The 21,925-nt window shown below is 45.5% G+C and overlaps 3 protein-coding genes across 3 annotated transcripts in view; 1 reads left to right on the plus strand and 2 right to left on the minus strand.

Annotated features, from left to right (window-relative positions):
• Positions 1-3,018: 3,018 nt before the first annotated feature.
• On the plus strand, positions 3,019-4,915 carry ackr5 (atypical chemokine receptor 5; the record flags this gene model as incomplete). Its single annotated transcript, XM_083676010.1, has 2 exons — positions 3,019-3,131; positions 3,830-4,915. Exon 2 carries the CDS (start codon positions 3,833-3,835, stop codon positions 4,913-4,915), a length of 1,083 nt encoding a protein of 360 aa, XP_083532136.1. The 5' UTR covers positions 3,019-3,131; positions 3,830-3,832.
• A 2,278-nt stretch (positions 4,916-7,193) lies between these two features.
• zbtb39 (zinc finger and BTB domain containing 39) lies at positions 7,194-11,753 on the minus strand. Its single transcript, XM_083675851.1, has 3 exons — positions 11,712-11,753; positions 9,455-11,023; positions 7,194-9,164 (listed from the first exon to the last, which is right to left on the minus strand). The coding sequence occupies exons 2-3, from the start codon at positions 10,988-10,990 to the stop codon at positions 8,238-8,240; spliced, it is 2,463 nt and encodes an 820-aa protein (XP_083531977.1). The 5' UTR covers positions 10,991-11,023; positions 11,712-11,753; the 3' UTR covers positions 7,194-8,237.
• A 328-nt stretch (positions 11,754-12,081) lies between these two features.
• The window catches only part of agap2 (ArfGAP with GTPase domain, ankyrin repeat and PH domain 2), a 13,898-nt gene continuing 4,054 nt past the window's right edge, over positions 12,082-21,925 (minus strand). The window contains exons 3-19 of the mRNA XM_083675502.1: positions 21,781-21,868; positions 21,597-21,682; positions 21,184-21,325; positions 20,781-20,915; positions 20,331-20,452; positions 19,909-20,073; positions 19,332-19,415; positions 18,764-18,868; positions 18,354-18,513; positions 18,015-18,137; positions 17,575-17,694; positions 17,195-17,254; positions 16,658-16,809; positions 16,396-16,486; positions 15,940-16,162; positions 15,066-15,351; positions 12,082-14,871 (exon numbers count right to left, since the gene is read on the minus strand). Coding sequence (XP_083531628.1) covers positions 14,665-14,871; positions 15,066-15,351; positions 15,940-16,162; positions 16,396-16,486; positions 16,658-16,809; positions 17,195-17,254; positions 17,575-17,694; positions 18,015-18,137; positions 18,354-18,513; positions 18,764-18,868; positions 19,332-19,415; positions 19,909-20,073; positions 20,331-20,452; positions 20,781-20,915; positions 21,184-21,325; positions 21,597-21,682; positions 21,781-21,868 — 2,349 coding nt within the window. The 3' untranslated portion in view covers positions 12,082-14,664. The remainder of the gene's footprint in view (positions 14,872-15,065; positions 15,352-15,939; positions 16,163-16,395; positions 16,487-16,657; positions 16,810-17,194; positions 17,255-17,574; positions 17,695-18,014; positions 18,138-18,353; positions 18,514-18,763; positions 18,869-19,331; positions 19,416-19,908; positions 20,074-20,330; positions 20,453-20,780; positions 20,916-21,183; positions 21,326-21,596; positions 21,683-21,780; positions 21,869-21,925) is intronic.

The following is a 21,925-nucleotide window of genomic DNA, read 5'->3' on the forward strand; positions in this document are numbered from 1 at the left end:
TTTGTGACTCGGGAGGAATGTATTACATTAATTCAAGGGCATAATCTACTTCAAGGGGGGCCCACATTTTACAAAGTGATTTCACTACCAACAGTCCTCACTTAGTCTACCAATATAACCAGCAGTGATATACACATGAACAAGAATAACCTTTCCTGGTGAACAGCAGTTGGTGAGGGTGTTTGGTACCAGTAGGGATGTTTTACTCTGGCTTCAGATATCAGTCGGAGTCCAGCAAATGGTGGGGGGTCAGGGACAGGTTTTGTTTGACCCTTTCCAGAAGCCATAATTCTGCTGACAGACTCCTTCCTGTTGCTTTAGGAAAAGAGAATTGACTGCTCTTAAACAAAGGAAAACAAGCAGGATGGTCGGAGAGAGAGATAGAGAAAGAGAGAGAGAGAGAGGCTAACAAAATGCTGACCATTCAGAGAGGGGTAGAGGGGCAGTTCTTAGAACACTGAGTTCAGAACACATCACATTAATCTTTAGCTAATGTGAAACATGGCCAACACAAATGTCACACTGACTGACCTTAGGAAGGCCATGGTGGTGATCATGATGACGTGAACTCTCGCAGAACAATAGTATAAATGAGAAGCCAGCATGTACTGTAAGCAAGGAGCTGGAAATGGTTCATGATGTCAAATGGGTTTTCCTGAAATAATGGTGTCTCTCTCAGCCAGCAGGCTTCAGAAGCAATTAGCCTCTTGATCTTGGTCACTGTCACCAGTTTCAATGGAAATGTGACCAGCTTGACAGACTAATCGAACCAACCTCTTTGAAGTCATCACTCACTCTACAACTGCACAGAGGGACTGTCAAGCTGCTGTTCTAGTAGTTCAATAAGTGGGTTCTGAAGTGAGCTATCAGAGGGAAGGGAAGGAGGGGTGCGCTGGGTTAAAGGGCTCTCTTCCTCAGTGAGGTTTGATGTACCACAGGCTTCCTTACCTCCCCCGGCTCTATCAATCAATCAATCAATCAGTCAATTTATTTATTCGTATAGCACTTTTTACCTAGACAAATTTCACAAAGTGCTTCACAACAAAAACAATACAAAACAATATGATCTAACACCAAACCATGGACCCATGGAAAAGTAAGCCAAGGAAAAAACTCCCCAGAGTGGAGAAAAATATAGGGCATAGTGCCAAGGAAAAACTCCCTGGGAGAGAGAAACCTTGAGAGGAACCAGACTCCAGGGGGGCCCATCCAGTAAACTAATGTGGAATGTGGAATGTGGTGTTGTGCAATAGTTCAGTGGTCTATAATGAAGGGCAGCTTTCTGGTGGGATCCTTGGTGGAGCGGCAAGGACCAGGATATAGGGTGGCGTAGACTCAGCCTGGACCAGGATATAGGGTGGAGTAGACTCAGCCTGGACCAGGATATAGGGTGGCGTAGACTCAGCCTGGACCAGGATATAGGGTGGAGTAGACTCAGCCTGGACCAGGATATAGGGTGGCGTAGACTCAGCCTGGACCAGGATATAGGGTGGCGTAGACTCAGCCTGGACCAGGATATAGGGTAGAGTAGACTCAGCCTGGACCAGGATATAGGGTGGAGTAGACTCAGCCTGGACCAGGATATAGGGTGGCGTAGACTCAGCCTGGACCAGGATATAAGGTGGAGTAGACTCAGCCTGGACCAGGATATAGGGTGGCGTAGACTCAGCCTGGACCAGGATATAGGGTGGAGTAGACTCAGCCTGGACCAGGATATAGGGTGGCGTAGACTCAGCCTGGACCAGGATATAGGGTGGAGTAGACTCAGCCTGGACCAGGATATAGGGTGGCGTAGACTCAGCCTGGACCAGGATATAGGGTGGCGTAGACTCAGCCTGGACCAGGATATAGGGTGGCGTAGACTCAGCCTGGACGAATTCAGGAACTGGTGTCTAGTTTTGAGGGGCTAAGAGCCCCTCGGACAGATAAGCACAAAGACAACAACACAAGATTAGAGGCTGTTGCAAACTGAAAAACGGATACATTAAACAGTAGGAGAGAATCAGCATAAGGCAGGTGGCCTCATCTAAGGGGCATCTAAAATACATCTAAAGGACAAGGCCAGTTCCCCCTAACACCTCGGGTGTGCCCTACAGAGAGGGTAGGCTTCCTGGCATTGTCCTTCACTCTCTGGCTGTTTTTATAGTGTATCAGCCCCATACCAGCCATATGCTTTTGTTTTTTCCCAAAAAACCTTTAATCCTAACAGACCATTCGTAGAATGATGACTAGACAGAGACATACATAGAGACATACCTGTACTCATTTGTATAGCATCTTTATCTATTGTCTCATGTGTATTGAGATATATACATGTAAAAGCCAAATCAAGCAGATGATTACCTGTGTTGATTAACTGACAAACCACATGATCCACTACCTGTATCATTTAATATCTTACTGTAGGTTCTTGGGATCCCAACTCTTTGTACAGATTCAAAGGCATCAGTGGAGGAAACATAAGCCATTGCTGCTGCTAAGACAATGATATAGGATCAGTGGGTTTGATTTACCAAACATTAAATTCATCAAAGGTACCTTCAGCTGCTTTGTGAATCTCATTACATGCATTATTAGGAGAAATCTACAGGCCTCAATCCCATAGTTCCGGATGTGGAAAAACCTTCCCCATTTATTTGAGATGGAAGCCTGTAGATTTCTTCTTATCCATGTTACCCAAATGGAAAACTGAGTTTCTTTTGAGTGAGCTATCCCTTTATGACTAAAGACCCAAAACAGTGAATTTTGAAATGTCTCAATTGTAAACCCCTTATGAAATTTGAGCCATTGGTCATTGACTGATCCAATCACTATCCTAATAGACCCCAGTATCTGAGCCCAGACCCCCTAGCCAAGGAGGCTTTCCTGCTCTGCACCACTCCCCCCACCCCCCTCCACTGTGAGGATGTCCTGTCAGCTATGGCACTGAAGGGACCAGAGGGGGTGGGGGGTGACAGAGGGGAGGGGAGGGCTTGATCAGTCTATCATTCCTGGCTGCTTAAACCCAGACTGTCCAAGAGCAAAGCTGTGTAGAGTAGTCTCCTCCAGGCCAAGACAGCTACCCCAGGCTGATCAACACAAGCCCCCCGAAGGGACCCTCCCTCACCTATCACTAGGCTCAGCACGTCAAGGTACTGTATGACAACTCTACTTCCTCCTGTTCTTCATAGAGATTGATACAATTTGAGTTCTATGATGTTCTTGCCTTAGCTTAGAATTGTCTGCCATTGGTTAGTGAGAAAAATCGAATATTTCTATAGTGTTGATGAGGTAAGGTAGACACAGTTTTACAATGCATGGTACTTTGACCTGTTCATGACTTTCATAGACTTGCAAGTGAAGTCAGACCTCTTTCATTTGTATGTGTGTAAATCAATGTTTGCATTATGAATAGAAAATTAATGTGAGGCTTTTCCAGTTATCTTTATTTCATTCATAATTTATTCATATTTTGTTGCAATATCATCAGAAAACTGAAAACAACATCAAATTGTGATTATATCAAATTGAGCTATGAAAACTTAATGGCATAACTAAAGCAATACTATTTACTAGATGTTTTATTGTGGAACACAATGACCAATGAGTAACACCATAGTCTCAGGCAGATAAGCAAAATCATATTCCTCTCTACATAGAATTCTGAGGTGTGGATTGGTGCACACACTGCATTTCTGTAACATACTGTAGTAAGCACACTTAAAACTTTCCAGAAGCTTTCCACAACAAAGCACAACCTCGACTGCTTATGTAATGTCTGAACATAATCTGATTATCCCATGTCTAAACTCTCAGTCCACTTCTAACAATTTCCATTGCTTTTCACCAGACCATGAGTATCCACACCGAGAACTCCTCCTCGTATGACTTTGTGAATGGCACGCCCTGGTTCGTGTTTGAATGCACCCTGGAGCTGGACGTGGACTACCGGCGCATCGCCCTGTTCCTCCTCTACCTGCTGCTCTTCATGGCGGGCCTGGCAGAGAACTCCCTGGTGCTGTGGGTCAACTGGCGCCGGCGCCACTCTGCCAACGGCGTGCTCTTCTGTGTCATCAACGTGAGCCTGTCAGACATGATGGCGGTCCTGATGATGCCCTTCTTCATGCTGGAGGTGACCATAGACAAGGTGTGGCTGTGGGGCCGTTTCCTTTGCAAGGTTACCCACCTCATCTACGTGGTCAACTTCTACAGCAGCTCCTTCTTCCTGGCCTTCATGACTCTGGAGCGCTACCTGTCCCTGACCAGGCCCTCGTCTCCAGCCTGCTTCCCTGTGGCGGGGCGCCGCCGCTGGCTGCTGTGTGCGGGCCTCTGGCTCTTCTCCCTGTTCCTGGCTCTGTTAGAGAACGTCCACATAGACCAGCTGGAGTGGGACGAGCCGGGCTGCTACCTGATGCCTGAGCACAACTACACCGAGTGGTACGTCTCCATCTCCTTCCTCTGCCACATCTTTCAGTTCCTAGGACCCGCGTCCGTCATCATTACCTGCAACGTGCTGATCGCAAGAGCGGTGAGGTCAGCACCGGACGTGCAGGGCCGCAGGGATGTCTGGCTGGTGCATTTGTACTCCCTGGTGTTCGTGATGTGCTGGCTGCCCTATCACGCAGTCATGTTCCTGATAATGTTGGATGACCTGAACCCATACTTGTTCAGCTGCAACACATTGGAAGTTCTCTACTTCTCCTTCACTGTGGTGCAGTGCCTATCGCTCTTCCACTGCCTCGCCAACCCCATACTCTACAACTTTCTCAGCAAGAGCTTCCGCACCAACCTGATCAACGCCATGGTGCAGCACATGCCCAGAGAGGCCTCAGGGGCTGGGGCCCAAGCCAACGATCCAGGGGGGGCAGAGGGAGGGGCAAGGAAGGGGCGCAAGCTGAGCAACATGAGCACCAGTCACTCAGATGTGGGATCATAGAGAGAGAGAGAGAGAGAGAGAGAGAGAGAGGGGAGTGTGTGAGAGAGAGAGAGAGAGAGAGAGAGAGAGAGAGAGAGAGAGAGAGAGAGAGCGAGAGAGGAGGCACACAGCTTGAGACTTCTCATCAGTGAAGGACAATGGAAGGAAGATCTTCAGGACTATTACTGAAGTGCTGTAGTGTAATGGCACTGGCACTAAGCAATAGTAATGGCCAACGGCATCCTCTCATAATCGCACATCAAGGTTGTAAACAGAGGAAAAAAGGAAACATTTTTTCCCTCCATTTAACTCCCACAGGAACTCATGGCAATGTCTAGGAACTCCTGGAGGACGGAATCATATCTATACCAGAGTGAAGAGGAATGCTTGCAAAACAAACGTTTTTCACTGCACAATGATCCTCATACCTACTGAATATAAACAATTAATTAAATGTGGAAATACAACTTATAAATAAAAAAACATTTTGATTACACAAACACAAACAAATCTTATTCATACAACATGCTCTAATTCTATTTAACTTTTCTTGCTGAATTTGTAAATGTGTTTTGCTGTATGCTTACCTGTAATTTTCAATAAAGATCCTTCAATAGAGTGGTCACATTCATTTTAACTACGACATGTACAGTTAAGTATGTAAGTATATTTTCACCTTTGTAACGACAATAGAAAAATATGAATATGATATGACAAGTAGGCTATATATTTTCAGCTGCATTTGACAAAATACTAAATCTCAGTTATTGCTTTCTCTTGCTCAAACACTGAACTAGAGTATGTTTGCTTTCACTTTGAACTCCAGTGGAAATGTTTTAGTCTTTTATTGATGTTGACTTCGTGTTAAGTGGATGGAGAAAAAAAAGCCATGATCATGCTTAATAAAGGCACTTACGGTTAATTACAGTAGTTTTCCATGTTAATAAAGGGGTGAAATCTCAAGTCATCATCAATGGCCATCGGTATGCAGAAATTATGCAAATACAGCAGCAGAGCATTCTAGATATTGCAAAATGATTCAATTTTCTAGGTTTTACTAAGGCAAAACTATTTGTTGGTTAGATTTAACAGTTAAGTTACACAACAGTTGTTCAAGATTCATGTTAGACGACTTGTTTATGAGGGGAGTAACCATTACCACAAGAGTGGGTCACCTTGATTGGTGGTTCCACTTCACCAATTGTTTAAATGGCAAAATACAATAATTAATATCTCTATACATATGAGTTACCTTATTAGATAGGTATGAAACGTTACCACTTTACAATAAGGATACCAAAAGCAGTTAACTAAGCAGTTGATTAAGTACTGATAACTAATGATTAGTAAAGCAAAGTGATGCTTAATAAACATTACTGTAGTTACCACATCAAGAAAGCATGAAGTGTTCCCACTTTACAATAAGTCCACAAAATGGCTGAACTAATACATTATTAACATGAAGTGATGTTTGACTACATATGCATGCATGTATGGCAGGTAATTTGGCAACATTACTAAACAGTTATGCTATGTTAATAATAATTTCAATTAACCAAAATCTAGGATTACTGACTCCAGGGCCCAGTATTGCAAAATGTTTGATCTTAATCAGAATAATCCAGATTCTTTTTCGTGAAAAAAAAATCCGGATCAGTCTGATCTAGTTTTGAAATACTGGGCCCAGGGTCCATACACTACTTTCTATGCTATCCCTTTAAAATCATAAACAAGCATCATAATAAACCATTAATTGTACATAGACACATACAGCACCTAATCACCAGGTTAAATCTGACTACTATTTCATCCCTTTTTTCATAGTTGTCTTAGTGTCTTATTAAAAGTGTAGTAAACATATATTAGAACGCTTTATGCTTTGTAAATGGATTATTAAATGGTACACGTTAACTACTGCATTAATACATGTTATTTAATGTATCATTGTAAAGTGTTACCGGAAAAAGCTATGGTTTCAGTCCACAGGCTGCACAATGGGAGGAAGCTACATACCTAGCAGCAGGGCAAGAGGTTAAAAGTCACAAATCCCTGAAACAGGAACTAGATAATGCTTTCAATTGTGCATATGCATCATTAAAATGTGATGATGAATGTTCTTTTCTGTGGCAGCAGACATCATAATAGATCAAATAGTCATATTCAGTCATAAAGAAACACAACACAACCAGAACGTTCTTTCTGATGTTCACTTTATTCATTAAAGAACTACAAACAAGTTAAAAAGGCCAACGTTCATAGTTCTCACTAAAAAAAGTACATAAAATAAAAAAACAGCATAAATAGAATAAATAGTTTCATATCATCAGATTCGTGAGATAAGACACCAAATGGAGCACGAATGTGTACTGAATAATCCATAATCAATAATCATACCCAGAGTGAGCACTTAAGGACCACACAAGTCTACAAAGCACAATACTCAGAATCTAGTGCTTTTAAAAAGACTGCACACGTGAAATCATGTGAATAACAAACAGATTGTGAGAGCACAAATGGCACATACAATTTGAAACCATTCATGTCTCCATCACTAAATACTGTCCACATGTTCTGTGAACGACCATGTTTGTTAATATAAATAGTCTATTTCTACAAAACTGAAATATGTCAAGGAAGACGTACCTAAATAAATTCCTATAGAACTGACAAAGTAAGGCCTCATCCTCTCACCCTTTGTTACAAAATATGACTAGTAACATACATTTAACATTTGGTGTAATGTGAAGATTTTCTGTTACACTCAGACACACATATGATTGGTAATCATGTACTGTATTTCATATACAAATGGATACATGTAACTGGCATAATGCTTGTTGTGATAGAAAAACAACACATTATTTTGTGAAAAGAGTATTAAGACAGCTCGTAACAACTGCAACTTAGGAAAATGTAATCTCTTTGTACACTGAATCAACCTATCCATATGCTGATGCCAGCAAAGACATTTCACAGACATACAATAATGGATACACTGCCACCATGTGGCAAAGTTATTTCAAGCGAAGGAGGTCTTACTATGCTATAGGTTAGAAAGGTTCTTTAGTTTCCATCCAAAACAGCATCTCACATATTAATACAAACATAAAACAAGTTAAATACATTCTAAAAGTCTATAGATAGGGTCCACAAGTACAAACTGAAAGAGAGAGTGAGAGAGACATACAGGGCAAGGAAGAAGGAGGGAGAGAGAGAGAGAGAGAGAGAGAATGAGAAAGAGAGAGAGAGAAGGGGTAAGAGAGAGAGAGAGAGAGAGAGAGAGAGAGACAGAGAGAGACAGAGAGAGACAGAGAGAGACAGAGAGAGAAAGAGAGAGAGCCATTCAGGTGTCTAGGGTAGGAAGAGGTTCTTTGGAGTGGTCGTTGTACATGAAGGTCTGCTCAATGTTGAAGTCGGGTGGCAGGTGGTCCTTGTGAATCTCCATGTGTGAGGAGACCAGCTTGAGGGTGGAGAAGAAGAGGCCGCAGACGGTGCACCGGTACATGAGCGCCCCGGCGTGTGTCTTCAAATGGCAGATCATGGTGGAGCGCCCTCGGAAGAAGCGCAGGCACACCTTGCACTGGTACGGCTTCTCCCCCGTGTGGATCCGCAGGTGGTAGGTGAACTCACCCGAGTGGGCGAAGCGTTTGCCGCAGAAGCGACAGCGGTACCACTTCCCCCGGGGGACCACCCCCGCCCCGGCCAGGCTGGAGCTCCCATTGGTCAGGAGTCCTGCGGGGAAGCCAGGCACCGCCCCCTGGAGCAGCTTATCCGACAGGCTGAAGCTCATGCCCAGACCGAAGCCCAGGTTGCCCAGTTTGCCCAGGCTGCTTGCCTCCAAGGGCGACGAGGAGGGAAACTCCAGAGCCTGGTCGGCCTTGCGCTTGCCCGCCCACCCCTGACTTCCCAGGGGCTCGCTGGCATTGGTGTGAAGGCTCAGGTGGTAGTGGAAGGCTGAGGAAGAGCGGAAGGTCTGTGGACATAAGAAGCAGCGCAGCTCCTCTTCTCCTCCATCTGCTCCAGCTTTGGAAGCCCTCATCAAGGCTTCTTTCTCTGTTGCTGCTGCCTCCTCAGCATGCAACGCCATGTGTCTGTCCAGCAGGGGCCGCTCTAGGAAGCTACAGGCGCAGTGTGGGCAGGAGTAGACTGGCAGGGAGAGGTGTCTGAGGGTGTGCCACATCAGGGCACATGGCGAGGGCTGAGGCAGCTGGCATACCCCGCAACTCAGTGACTGGGTACAGACGTGGCTTAGCAGGTGTTCCCTGACAGCCTGGGCAGAGAGAGAGATAGAGAGGGAGAGGGAGAAGGGGGGAGAGAGAGAGAGAGAGAGAGAGAGAGAGGGAGAAAGAAAGAAACATGGAAACAAAACCAGGTTTATTACTTAAGTCACAAATATACAAGTCCAGTGAATGCTGTTTTAAAGTCCAATGATATGTATATAAACACTATTATCCTGTACATCTACAGTTCAGAGTTCAGACACTGTCTATACATGTACTAATAAAAGCATGAATTTCCAATCAGACGGGGTAAAAGTAAACCTCCAACCAAAACACTGACCTGGAAGTCCTTGGCAAGGGTTTTGGTGCAGAGGGCACATTGCAGCTCCGTGCCCTGTCCCTGGGTGGCGCTGGTGGGCAGGGCGTAGTTGGCAGCGGCCTGGCGACGGTGGCGCATCAGCTTGGTCTGGCTGGAGAACTGGAGGCGGCACATGTCACAGGAGAACAGCAGGACGCCCACATGGGACAGGGCGTGGGTGACGCCGGCGCCGTAGTCCGGGAAGGAGGCGCCGCAAACCCTGCAGGCGCCCGTCTCTGATAGGTGGGTCTCAGCGTGAGCCCGGAGGGCGGCTGAGTCCGCCAGCAGGGCCGCCCCGCAGGCTTTACACGCTGCCGTGCCCGCCACCTGACCCACCGCTCCGTTCTCCACACACACCAGGTCCTCTTCATCATCCTCCTCCTCTTCTTCTTCTTCCTCCATGTAGTTCTCGTCGTCGCTCAACTCAATAATTTCACCCGCCAGGTTTCTCCACTGCTCCGCTCCCTCAGTCCTGTCCTCTCCCTGCAGATGCTCTCTCCCCTCTTCTTCGTTGTCTTCGTCCTCCTCTCCAAAGATGAGCCCTGATGCCACCCCCACCCCCACCCCGCCATCCACCGCCCCCACATGCAGGCTGTCCAGAGGGTCCCCAGGGGAAGACGAGGGGGCGCAGGCTTCCCCCCCTAGCTGGGCTGAGGAGTCTGGTAAGGAGCAGGCTTCAGAGACATGCGGGGGTAAAGAGCCAGCTCTACTCCCACTCATCGCTGTCTGTTCAACCTCACAGCTTCCCCTGTCTCCCCCACCCTCCTCCCCCTCTTCTGTCTTCAGCTGCAGTGTAGGGCCTGGGGAGGCGCCTACAGCCTGACCGGCTGGGTGGCTGGCTAACAGATTCTGTTCTCCAGACAGATGGTGGTTCCCCGCCATCTGCCCATAGCCCAGATGAGATTGCACATCCTCTGCTTTGAGGGCCAGAGGCAGTGGGGCTGTGTGGCCACGGCTTGGCCTCCCCATCCTGCCCTGAGGGAGAGGGGAGGGCGCAGCAGGGGTGGGGGCAGCCGAGGGACCAGCAGACGACGACAGTGAGGAACAAGACGCTGCAGATGACGAGCACAGCGATGCGGCTGCAGCCGCAGCAATCACGTCAGGGTCCAGGCCTCCATCCACCACACACTCTGTGGACGCAGAGACCTGCAGGTCAGGGAAGGTAGCGTGGCACGCGCGCACTAGCTCCCTCACACCCAGCCTGTCCGCCAGCTCATACAACACCCCCACATCAATCAGGTCGGTGAAGATCTCCCCGGTGTAGATAAAAGTCAACACTTTCTCAAAGTTGGCTGGGGACACAAAGTCCAGAGAGTATGCAGCGGACGCTCCGATCAGCCCCCTGGAGAAGAGGCTGCGGAAGTGTGTTCCGGCACAGGCCAGAACGGCGCGGTGCGCAGCGAACGAGCGGCCCCCCACCTGGAGAAGCACATCGCAGTAGAGGCGAGACAGGCGGCAGCGGTTGAGCTCGGAGAGGAGGACGGCGGCATGGCCGGAGCCCTGCAGCCGGATCCTCATCCCTGGCACTGTGACTCGTAGCCCAGACCCCAACTAGGAGAGGAGAGACAAGCGGGAACCCATAGATATAGAACACTGTTCTATCCCTATGGGAGAACCACCACCACCATCACCATCATCATCATCATCATCATCTCAATCCAATCTCCAAAAAACATAACTATGGTTATAGACATAGAGGACTGTGACACTGTTGTGCAACTTCTAGGGACACATTAGGTGACAGCTTGATATTCGCCCATTCTTGATAGGCCTGGGGGAGCTTAACGTCACACGTCCTATAGCTAACTAACTTGGCCAGTGTCAATGAATGGATGGACACAAAGCAGCTTTGTATGTTTGTGCGCTTCCTGAGTGAGTGGGTAAGCGCTAACGTTAGCTAGCTACAGCTTTTACACACCCCTGTCCACTCTAGTAAAACCACTACCTACAACTTGTTGATGCATTTATATTTATAACAATGGATACAACGAGCTATACGTTGAAAATGTCGCAGACACCTATATCAAGACTATGATATACGTGAACAAACTAGCGCCAGCTGCAGGGTGACAATCAACTCAATATAGCAGCATCGGTAGCTAGCTTGCTAACTAGCTAGTACAGTAACCATAGAAACAAAACTCTAGGAAATGCCTTGCCAATACAATCTCTACAGAAGTGGACGACGTTGTTGATATAAGGCAACTCTTGTGAGCTAGGTTTATAATATAATACTTACCCATAGAACGGAGTATTTTCGACCATTTGTCAAACAACACTTTCCTTTCTTTTGCCAGTCGTCGCACAGTACTGACGTGAGACAACAACAGTGCCAGACAGACTGGCCAGATGTTTGGCTTATCGCCCCTCTGTGTCTGGATGTATGTCTGGAAGTCTGGATGATGCAGTAGCCAGAATTGTTTGTTTGATGTACCTTACAGTAGACCTGTCATGTATATTGTATGTACTCATTATAAAGAAGCCATATAATATAACTGCCATACCCTAAATGAATGTAAATAATAGCTACAACTGTTGCATGTTCAGGAATAAAAATAAAAAAGTGCATGTTGTAGCCTTGTAGGGCAGGAGCAAGAAGGCCACAGACAAACAAAAAAAGTTATTTTATTCAGGTAAATTCTTTACAGTACCACATAAAAATCAAATATAACATAAAGATACAAAACCAACAAAATTGTGCTAAAGGCTCCTGCAGCTCAAAATTGATTTGGTGGAGATAGGGGTCTGTCACAACCCTCTGAGCCCTGACGCACCTGCACAATAAATAAATATGTGGTTTTATTGTCAAATGAAATCTTTTGTTTTAGCCTCTTATCTTTCATTAAGATTTCTGTACAACTGCAGTTCTGTGCAGCCTTCACAATGCAGATTAAATTAGCAAATTGTTCATGAAGACAATGAATCTTGTTGTCAATCAAAATAGTGAATTTTAAGAAAACATTTAGAAAACATTTAAAGTTTAGTCTTTGAAAAAAAAAAAAAAAGTACCCGAAAATGAAAACCTGTTTTTGAATAGTAAGTTTTACCCTGTACGGTTACAAACAAGTCCCAGAAGTTCAAACAGACATACAAGTACAGTGTAGTACACTTTACAGTATTGTAAAAAGATAAACAGACCAGTACAGTTTATTTGAGTAACATTTGAAGACATCATCAACTTTCTAATCTAAATAGGACTTGTGATCTGAGAGCATCCATAGTACAGTAAACAATACTATTTACTAATGGTTTGTCAGTACATCGTATAGCAACCGGCACATGATTATAAATTACATGATGTTCATACTCTATTGTAAATCTAAGAAAAGTAACTGTTTTGGTAGTCACAACAAGTAAAATGGGAGACAAAAAAACTCCCCCTTAATCCACTCAGACAGTATTTGCTGCTCGTTGTTCAACCATCACAGTTCTTCCTCTTTACTTTCAGTATCAAATCCCAGAGGTCTTATAAATGTGTATTTACTTTTGCTATTCTATTTGCTATCTACAGTGCCCAGCGTAAGTAATAGGACAGTGAATAATTGCTCTTTTTGCTCTAAGTTTTGATTTCAAATTAAACAATTACTATGATGTTGAAGTACATATTCTGAGCTTTTATTTGAGGGTATTTGTGAATAATATTGGTTTCACCATTTGGAAATGACAACACACTTTATACATAGTCCCCCTATTGGGACAATTGGCTTGACAGGGGTTTCTGGTCAGTCAGGTGTGTTCCGTCACATCATTTGTGCAGGCATAAGAGAGCTTTCAATGTCTTGTATTGTATTGATTCTAGGGTTTGTGTTTGCCTTTGGAGTCTGCTATTGGTATCAGTCAACATAAGGACCAAAGAGGTGTCAATGAAAGTCAAGGAAGCCATTATTAGGTTTGCCAATATCAACAGTTTGGAACACCATTAAAAAGAAAAAAAGCACTAATGAGCTCAACAATCGCAAACAGGCTGGTAGGCCAACTAAGACTTCTACAGTGGATGGCCGAAGAATGCTCAATTAAGAAAAACCCCAAAACAACTGTCCCACAGATCAGGAACACTCTCCAGGAGGTAGGCGTGAATGTGTCAGAGACTACCATCCGCAGAATACATCACCAGTCAAACTACAGAGGATTAACTGAAAGGTGCAAACCCTAGTTATCCTCAAAAAGGATGGTCAGGTTACAGTTTGCTAAAAAGTAGGGTGGGTAACAGAATGTATTCTGATGTGTACAGAAATATCTTGTCTGCCCGAGTACAAGCAAATGCCTCCAAATTCATTGGATGGTCGCTTCATCATACAGTAAAACAAGGACCCAAAACATACTGCTATAGCAACTAAGTTCTTAACTGACCAAGTCAAACTTCAGATTTAAATCCAATTGAACATGCATTTAATTTTATGTTTGGCAAAAATACCTAAAAACAAACAACAACTGAAGATGGCTGCAGTACAGGCCTGGCAGAGCACTGCCAGAGAAGATACCCAGCGTCTGATGGGGTGAAGTCGCAGACTTCAGGCAGTTATTGCATGCAAAAGATTGTCGACCAAATACTGAACATGAGTGCTTAATTTGGACATTATATGAATCCATCCCATTACTTTTGGTGCCCTGAAATAGGGGGACTATGTATACAAAGTGTTGCCATTTCTGAATGGTGAAACCAACATATATACATAAAAAATACCCTTAAATAAAAGCTGACTGTCTACAGTATACTTTAACATCATATTGACTGTTTGATTTCAAATAAAAACTTTTGGAGATCCTAAACTGTCGCATTACTTACACATGGCACTGTATTTATTCTATAGGAATTATTTGATTATTGCACTTCTTATCAATCAAGAAAGAGTGAAGCATTGAGCTATCAGCTCATCTATCTGAAGTGACCATGGACATGTAACTTTTGACTATACAGTATTCATCCATACAAGTAATTCATTCTGCCTAAGACCAAAATGAGACTCAAGAACAAATACAATTTCAGCAATACAGTGTAGGCCTATTTACTGTCAACAGATTGAATAGATATTGCTTTTTAATTGTTTGATATGTTTTTTCAGAGAATATTCTCTTTATATACTCTGTGATTTTCGATGTAGCCGCCCTCCCCACAGTCAACACTGCATCCATGGTTATCTGCATCTTACACCTTTCCACTAGTCCTTGTGTGCAAGCATACCCACTCAAAGCTATGAAACCCCTCTTCTGGAATTGGAGCCACCCAGGCTGGCAGTGCTAGATCTGCGGGAGAGATTAGGTGTAGCACAAGTGGGGGAGACTTCATTGGGACAGCCATGTTGCAGCAGAATGTCAGCGCACTCTTTGCTCCCAGTCTTTCTGGCCAGTGTCAGGGCAGTCAGGCCTTGGGGATCCCTGGCTGTCACATCACTTCCATACTGCAGGGAGAGATTGAATCATTTTACCATTCACATACAATTCTGGAATACTGATAACATTACCAGAAAGAAGCATTCAATAACTGGTACATACTGTGTACATATTTACTTTGAATAGATTTGAGTCTGAAAAGTTTTTGTACAGCATTACTTCTCCAGACAGACAACAGACAGACTTCTCCAGACAGACTTACCCAGACTAGCAGCTGAGTCATGACCACGTCTCCCAGCTGACAGGCTGCATGCAGGGCGCTGCGTGACTGTGAGGGTGCCCCCGCTGGCACGGGCTGGCCGTTGATCTGCTCCTTGGTGCTGTGGGCGAGGAGCAGCAGGAGCTGGGGCAGGTCTCTCTCCATCACTGCAGAGAGCAGCCGCACAGAGACACTAGCTTCCCCAACTGTGCCCTTCCCCGAGGATGGCAGGGGAGCCACAAACATCCGCTGTTCATACTTGGCACGAATCCACGACTCCCTCTCCTCCCTGAGACACAGATACAGATGCAGAGATATACACACACACACACACACACACACACACACACACACACACACACACACACACACACACACACACACACACACACACACTCACACACACACACTCACACACACACACACACACACACACACACACACACACACACACACACACACACACACACACACACACACACACACACACACACACAAAGTCACATAGATGAGAGACCAAAGCATGTTACTATAGCAACCTGGCATGGATCAAGAGGGGTTGATGTGACAACATATTTGCCATGCCATCTGATGTATTGCAACATCTACTAGTCAAAGTCAGAATAATGTTTTTGGCTGGTGGGGGCAGAAACCTGAGGATGGGCTCATTGCAATGCAAGGAATGGAATGAGGAATGGTGTTTGATATTTCAATGAGCCCGTCCTCCGATTTCTGCCTCCATATCTGTATCGTAATCTAATGGCTCTATCATGAAACAACTTAAAAGCATGCACATACTGTATTCCCCATGGCTATTTTTGACTGAGGCCATATAAGAGTTATGACTGATGTCTCCTTGTGGACCTGTGCTCCTCACCGTGTGGAGTTTGGCGTAGGTTTGTGTCTGCCCTGGGTGCAGCTCTCCCAGATGCTGTTGGCCATGTGGTTGCCGATGGCAGCCAGGACCTGCGTGAGCTCGCGAGGCCAGTCGTCCAGGTCCAGCGAGCGGACACGTGACAGGTGCGTCCCCAAGTTACGGTGGATCCCTGAGCACTCGATGCAGATCAGTGCTCCCAGGTTGAGGCTGGCCCAAGTGGGGGCTGGAGAACAGGCACACCAGAGCAGAGCAGAGGGATTGATTTCACACTAGAGGACAGAGGCTACTTATAACCTACCTCATCAATAATTACACATTTTTAGCTCCTTTTCAAGGATTTAGTTCAAGGGTGGACCCGGGAGATGATAGGATACATCAAACACAAGTTTATAATGGGTCCTTGACAAGAGGTACAGATGGAGATATGGAAGAGGGAAAACTTCTGTAGAATCTTACTTGGTGCTTCACAGTCTACACAGAGGTTGTTTCCCTTGGCATTGCGGATACCCTGTAAGGCTACTGCCTCACTCTGGCTGCTCCTTCGTGCCTATGAAACACAAGCACGCACGCACACACACACACACACACACACACACACACACACACACACACACACACACACACACACAAAAAGTGAAATCAATTGAAATACCTCTGGCCTATTTTATTTCTACAATATGTATCCACAGGTGCTTCCCAGGTGCATTCTGGAACTTGCCTTGTTTCTGCCACTGGCACATGACTGCAGACTGGCTAGGATCTGGCTCTCTATAGCCTGAACCCAGGCATCTCTCTCCTCCATGCTCGGGGCCTCAAAGTGCCATGTCTGTCCTGAGCTTGAGACAATAATAAAGTCTGCATTCTCCTCCTCTGCAAAGACAGGTTGGAGGCAAGCATTTAAACACAACAAACACTGTTGAATATGCCATTGGCTAAGATCAGTTGTTTTTGAATGACAACTCTTGTTAAACATAGGACAGAAAATAGGTAAGTGCATGCATTAAGGTGGAAAAGGGTAAAGGAAAGAAGCATTCTCAGTAAAAAAAAAAATTAAAAAAAATAAAGGAGAAAAAGAAAACAAACTATGAGAATAACAAATCACTGTTTAATCTAAATGTGTGATGCATCAGACAGAAAGGCATACAGACAGACAGACAGACAGACAGACAGACAGGCATGTAAACAGACACAGGTAGATTCTGTGACTCAGCTCTGTCCTCACTATTCCTGTTCCTGTAGTTTCTGCTGTAGTTACCTGTCTTATTAATGTTTCTCAAGCTACCAAAGCTCTTTAATTTCCACATTTTGCGCTTGGCTGCAGAGCAAGAGATTAGCCCAGGGAAGCAGGAGAGAGAAAGAGAAAGAGGAAAAGAGAAAGAGAAAGAGAAAGAGGAAAAAAAAGAGAATTTAAGTAAAAGCTGTGGAGAATACATCAGGAGAAGTGAGAAGTGAAATGACAGTATTCTATATTGAAGAGAAAGATCAAGTAAAAAGAAATAAGATCATATTCGATTTCTTTCTCTGTTAAAACGCTGGGATGTTTGTGATATTTATGGAATCATATTCCTTTAACAGTGAAAAATATCTCAGAAAATATGATTTTGACAAAGTTGTTTAATTTGACTGGAAGCTTACCTTCAGCCTGTCCAATGGCTGCTTCACCCTTCTGGCTCATGCTCTTCTTTTTCCTGTTCTTCTTTCGATCAATCAGGGGAGAGGACTGACCCTGGTCTTTGGTCACCCCTTCAATGGCATCTAGTATGGGTGGACAAGGATAAATAAAACCCTCACTACATCGAAATTATACACCATGCGTCCTCTGTGGCTCAGTTGGTAGAGCATGGTGTTAACAACACTAAGGTTGCAGGTTTGATTCCCGCTGGGACCATATATACTGCAAAATCTACGCACTCACTGCAATGTAAGTCGCTTTGGATGAAAGCATCAGCTAAATGGCATATATTATATATTACACCATCCTCTATTGTCAACATCAACCCTTTACTGTACTACTCCTATCATGTCCCAGTGACCATTATGCTCCAAAGATCATTATGGATAAGAATGGAACATACCGACACTGTGTGCCTTGTTAGACAGTGAGGAGGGACAGCGTTGGACCCCTCTGTCTCCCTGAGGGGATACTGCCACAGTCCTTTCATCAACAGACAGAAGGCTGGGTGACAACAATGAGGAAGCTTTGAGAGAAAGAGAGAGAGAGAGAGAGAGAGAGAGAGAGAGAGAGAGAGAGAGAGAGAGAGAGAGACAGACAGACAGACAGACAGACAGACAGACAGACAGACAGACAGACCGGTAGAAAGAGAAACAAAGAGTTTTAATTACTTAACTACTGTATGAACAGTGCACACACTGCTTTATTTCCACTGTTGCTGCTGTGTCAATGAACAGCTTACCTGTACTGACAGTCTCAGTGGGCACCATGTCCTTGACCACCCCGTTGAGGCCAGGGGCAGGACCAGCCGGAGTGACCGCCCTGGGTGGCCGTTTCCCCGGCACCTTCACAGTGACGCGCAGCAGGTCAATCTCTTTCCCATGAGCACCCTGCTTGTAGTCCTGAGAGTGAAAACAACCCAGTCAAACTGATTAAACTACAATCATATCCAAGATACACTGCACGTCGTTAAATGAATGAATGCATAGCGTTAGCCATCAAAAAACTTTGCCAAACATGAACCAATGGCAGGTTTGCTGTGTATTTTGGTTCAAGATACAGTGTTGTCATTAGAACTAGAAGTCAAGCTAGCCAAGTGTAGTGCCATATCCTGGGTGGTCATGTGGTACAGAAGCAGGTGGTGTGACTTACATTGATGCTGGAGTGATAAGACAGAGTGCCATTGTTGGACAGTGTGACACACTTCTTCTTCCACTCCTTGTTCAGCGAGCTCCCACTCCGCTTCCATAGGATGCTCTGTCACAAACAAAGGGGCCACAACGCCATTGAATCATGAGCCTTTTGTCAATTGTTAGTAACGCGACTCCTGGCGTGGTCCTCTCCTCCTTCCTCCACTCGAAGTCGTCAGCATTGGAGGAGAATATCTAAGAGGAGGAACCTTGATCTTCTCCTCCAATGGGTTTTCGGTAGGACGCGAGTGGAGGATCGGAGAAGAGGACACGAGGAGTCGTGCTCCTAACAATTGAGAAAAGGCTATTGAGTACACTGTACCGCATCTGCTCCTACTCTTCACATACAGATACAATGGATCCAGTCTAGTCATTGAGCATGTGACTCCCAGAGAGTGTGGTGGTCCCCTGAATGTGTCCAGTGTGGATGACATCACACCAGTGGAGGCTGGTGGAGGTAGAAAATCGGAGGACAGGCTCATTGTAATGCATGTGTTACCTCCACCAGGCTCCCCCTGCATCACACTGACCTGTTTGATAGGAGTGGGGCGTACACTGGCCACGTCGCCTTTGGGGTCAACACCCCTCTTCTCACAGTCACTGCCTCGTCGGTTCTAGGAGAATACAGATTATGAGTGTGTTAGAGAGAAGATTGTGACAGACAGACAGACAGACAGACAGACAGACAGACAGACAGACAGACAGACAGACAGACAGAGATGATGACACCATGAGGTGAGATGAAAGACAATGTGAAGTTAAAGGAAAGCCCAAACTCTGCAGTCTGTTGTTGAAAAAATAGGAACATTGGGGGAGCCGACCACTATTTCTTATCTGCATTTTATCTTTTACAATCAGCTTGCTGGGAGAATTGAATGAATTGAGACATTTTACGCCAGATTCCTATCAATCACAGTTAGACTGTACCTTGTCTGTGGGTTGTTAAGCCTCTGATTACTGAGTAACAAGAAGGAAAAAAGAGAAGGGTGAGACAGAGACAGAGACAGAGAGAGAGAGGGAGAGAGAGAGAGAGAGAGAGAGAGAGAGAGAAAGGGAGGGAGAGAGAGAGAGAGAGAGAGAGAGAGAGAGAGAGCGTGGACAACTGACCTTGAACAGGGAGGGCCGTCGGTTCGGGACATTTCTCAGGGACCCTGACGTAACACTGCCGCCCCCCTCTCCCCCCCCAGCACCGCCCCGCAGCTCTCTGTGGCTGACCACAGGGGTGGAGGGCAGTGAGGAGGGGTAGTCACTACTATGTCCTCCATTACTGGCCTGAGAGGGGGTGGAGGGACAAACAGACAGGGGGAGAGAGGGAGAGATGACAAACACAGAGAGTGGTAGACACAGACAGACAGTGGACAAGAGAATGGGGAGGATGAATGAATTGAAACACAGAAATGAGAATCGAACAGAAAGCTGACAGTTGGTTTTGTCTGTCCTTCCTCTCAATTCATACACTTGCACAACAGGGTATCTCCTAGGGTGACCGCTGGAGAGAAGACAGAGATGGCCAGTGTGTAGCATATTACCTGGCCAGGGAAGGATGCTGACCCTGGGGTGGAACCCCCCGAGTGACTAGGGGAGTTGGGGAGAGACTTGCAGGAGGCCAGGAGGGCAGATTGCTTCCTCTGTGTGACTATCCTCTGGGAAGCTGAGGGGAAAAGAGCATTGCCAGTGAGACAGCAGCACTAATAGCGAATAACCAAGGTATAATTGTATTGTAAGGGGGGTCATTTCAGCAATGAATCTCAAACAACTGACCAAGTGGTGTCTTTTAATGGCTGTCAATTCAAGAGTAGTAGTAGTAGTTCAATAGTAGTTCAATTCAAGAGTAGTTTTTTTAAATTGTAGAATTGTTGAATAAGAACTGTCCCTAAACCGCTCAACTCTTTACATATTTACTACAAGAGATCCTTCATTGTGTTGAAACAATGCCAATGTAACACGAACACCCATGCTTCATCTCAGTGTGGACAGACCCTCAGCAAAGACCCGGTCCACGTTGAGGCCGTAGGTGGCACAGGTCTCGTAGAACACAGAGTGGCGCACATCAACACACAGCTGCCTGGCACGGAGGTCCTCAATCACACGCGGGTTGGTACTGCTGATCTTGTCTACAGGAAGAGAACAGGGACATTCAGGAGATTCCTCAGGAGATTCTAAGATGAAGATTCAAACTCAAATGAAACCCTATTCCCTCTTCAGTGCACTTCTTTTGGCTGGTAGAACAGGGCATCATTTGAGAGTAGTATATGTAGTATATTCTCCCCAATCTAATCTGCAATCTGAAAGTATTGTGATCCATCTGTCATAAGAGCCGTACATACAGTGCTTCATCTTCTTGTTGACTTCCATTCATGCCTCCCTGACTGACTCCCTTACCTTGGGTCCCTACCACTATCAGTGGGAGTTCGGCTGTGCTACGGTGTGTGTTGAGCTGGCTAAAGAGCTGGTACACCTCCTGGAAACTGGTTTCGTTCTCCAGACTGAACACCAGGACGACTGCATCCACCCAGCTGCTGAACTGGAGAGCGGAAGAGAAGAGAATAGTGCAAGACAGAAGATCAGCATTGCATTGGCTTGAGGATGACGAAAAATGACATGAACATTGACAAGATTCCCCCCTAAGAAATGTGCAATTAGTTTGAAGTCCATGCACGTCCACACACACGCACACGCACACGCGTGCGCACACACACACACACACACACACAGGCGCATACACACACACACACACACACACACACACACACACACACACACACACACATACACACACACACACACACAAACACCTGTGCATCAGGAGGCCCTGTCTCCTCTCTGATCAGTAACAGTTGACTCTGTCCATCGACCAGCACCTCCTTCTTATACCTCCCACCTGACAATGACAGAGAGAGGTCACGCAGAGGTCAGGATTATGTCAGAGATTCATGAAGGATAACATAGTATAACAAGAGAAATGTGTTTCCCGCTCACCATCATGGTTCTCTTGTGGAAGATAACTGCCTGTAATGTATCTATTAACCAGCGCCGACTTGCAACTCCGAATACTACCAAGCACCCCCTGGAAGAGTTAAGAAGTTTGGAAACAAACATACATACTGTACAGATATACACAGCT

Source organism: Argentina silus (assembly GCF_951799395.1).
Source record: "Argentina silus genome assembly, chromosome: 8".
Taxonomy (NCBI): domain Eukaryota; kingdom Metazoa; phylum Chordata; class Actinopteri; order Argentiniformes; family Argentinidae; genus Argentina; species Argentina silus.

Coding starts and splice junctions, on each gene's coding strand:
- zbtb39 (XM_083675851.1), bottom strand. CDS start 10,990: ATGAGGATCCGGCTGCAGGGCTCCGGCCATGCCGCCGTCCTCCTCTCC. Junction 9,165..9,454: donor CCCTTGCCAAGGACTTCCAG/GTCAGTGTTTTG, acceptor CTCTCTGCCCAG/GCTGTCAGGGAACACCTGCT.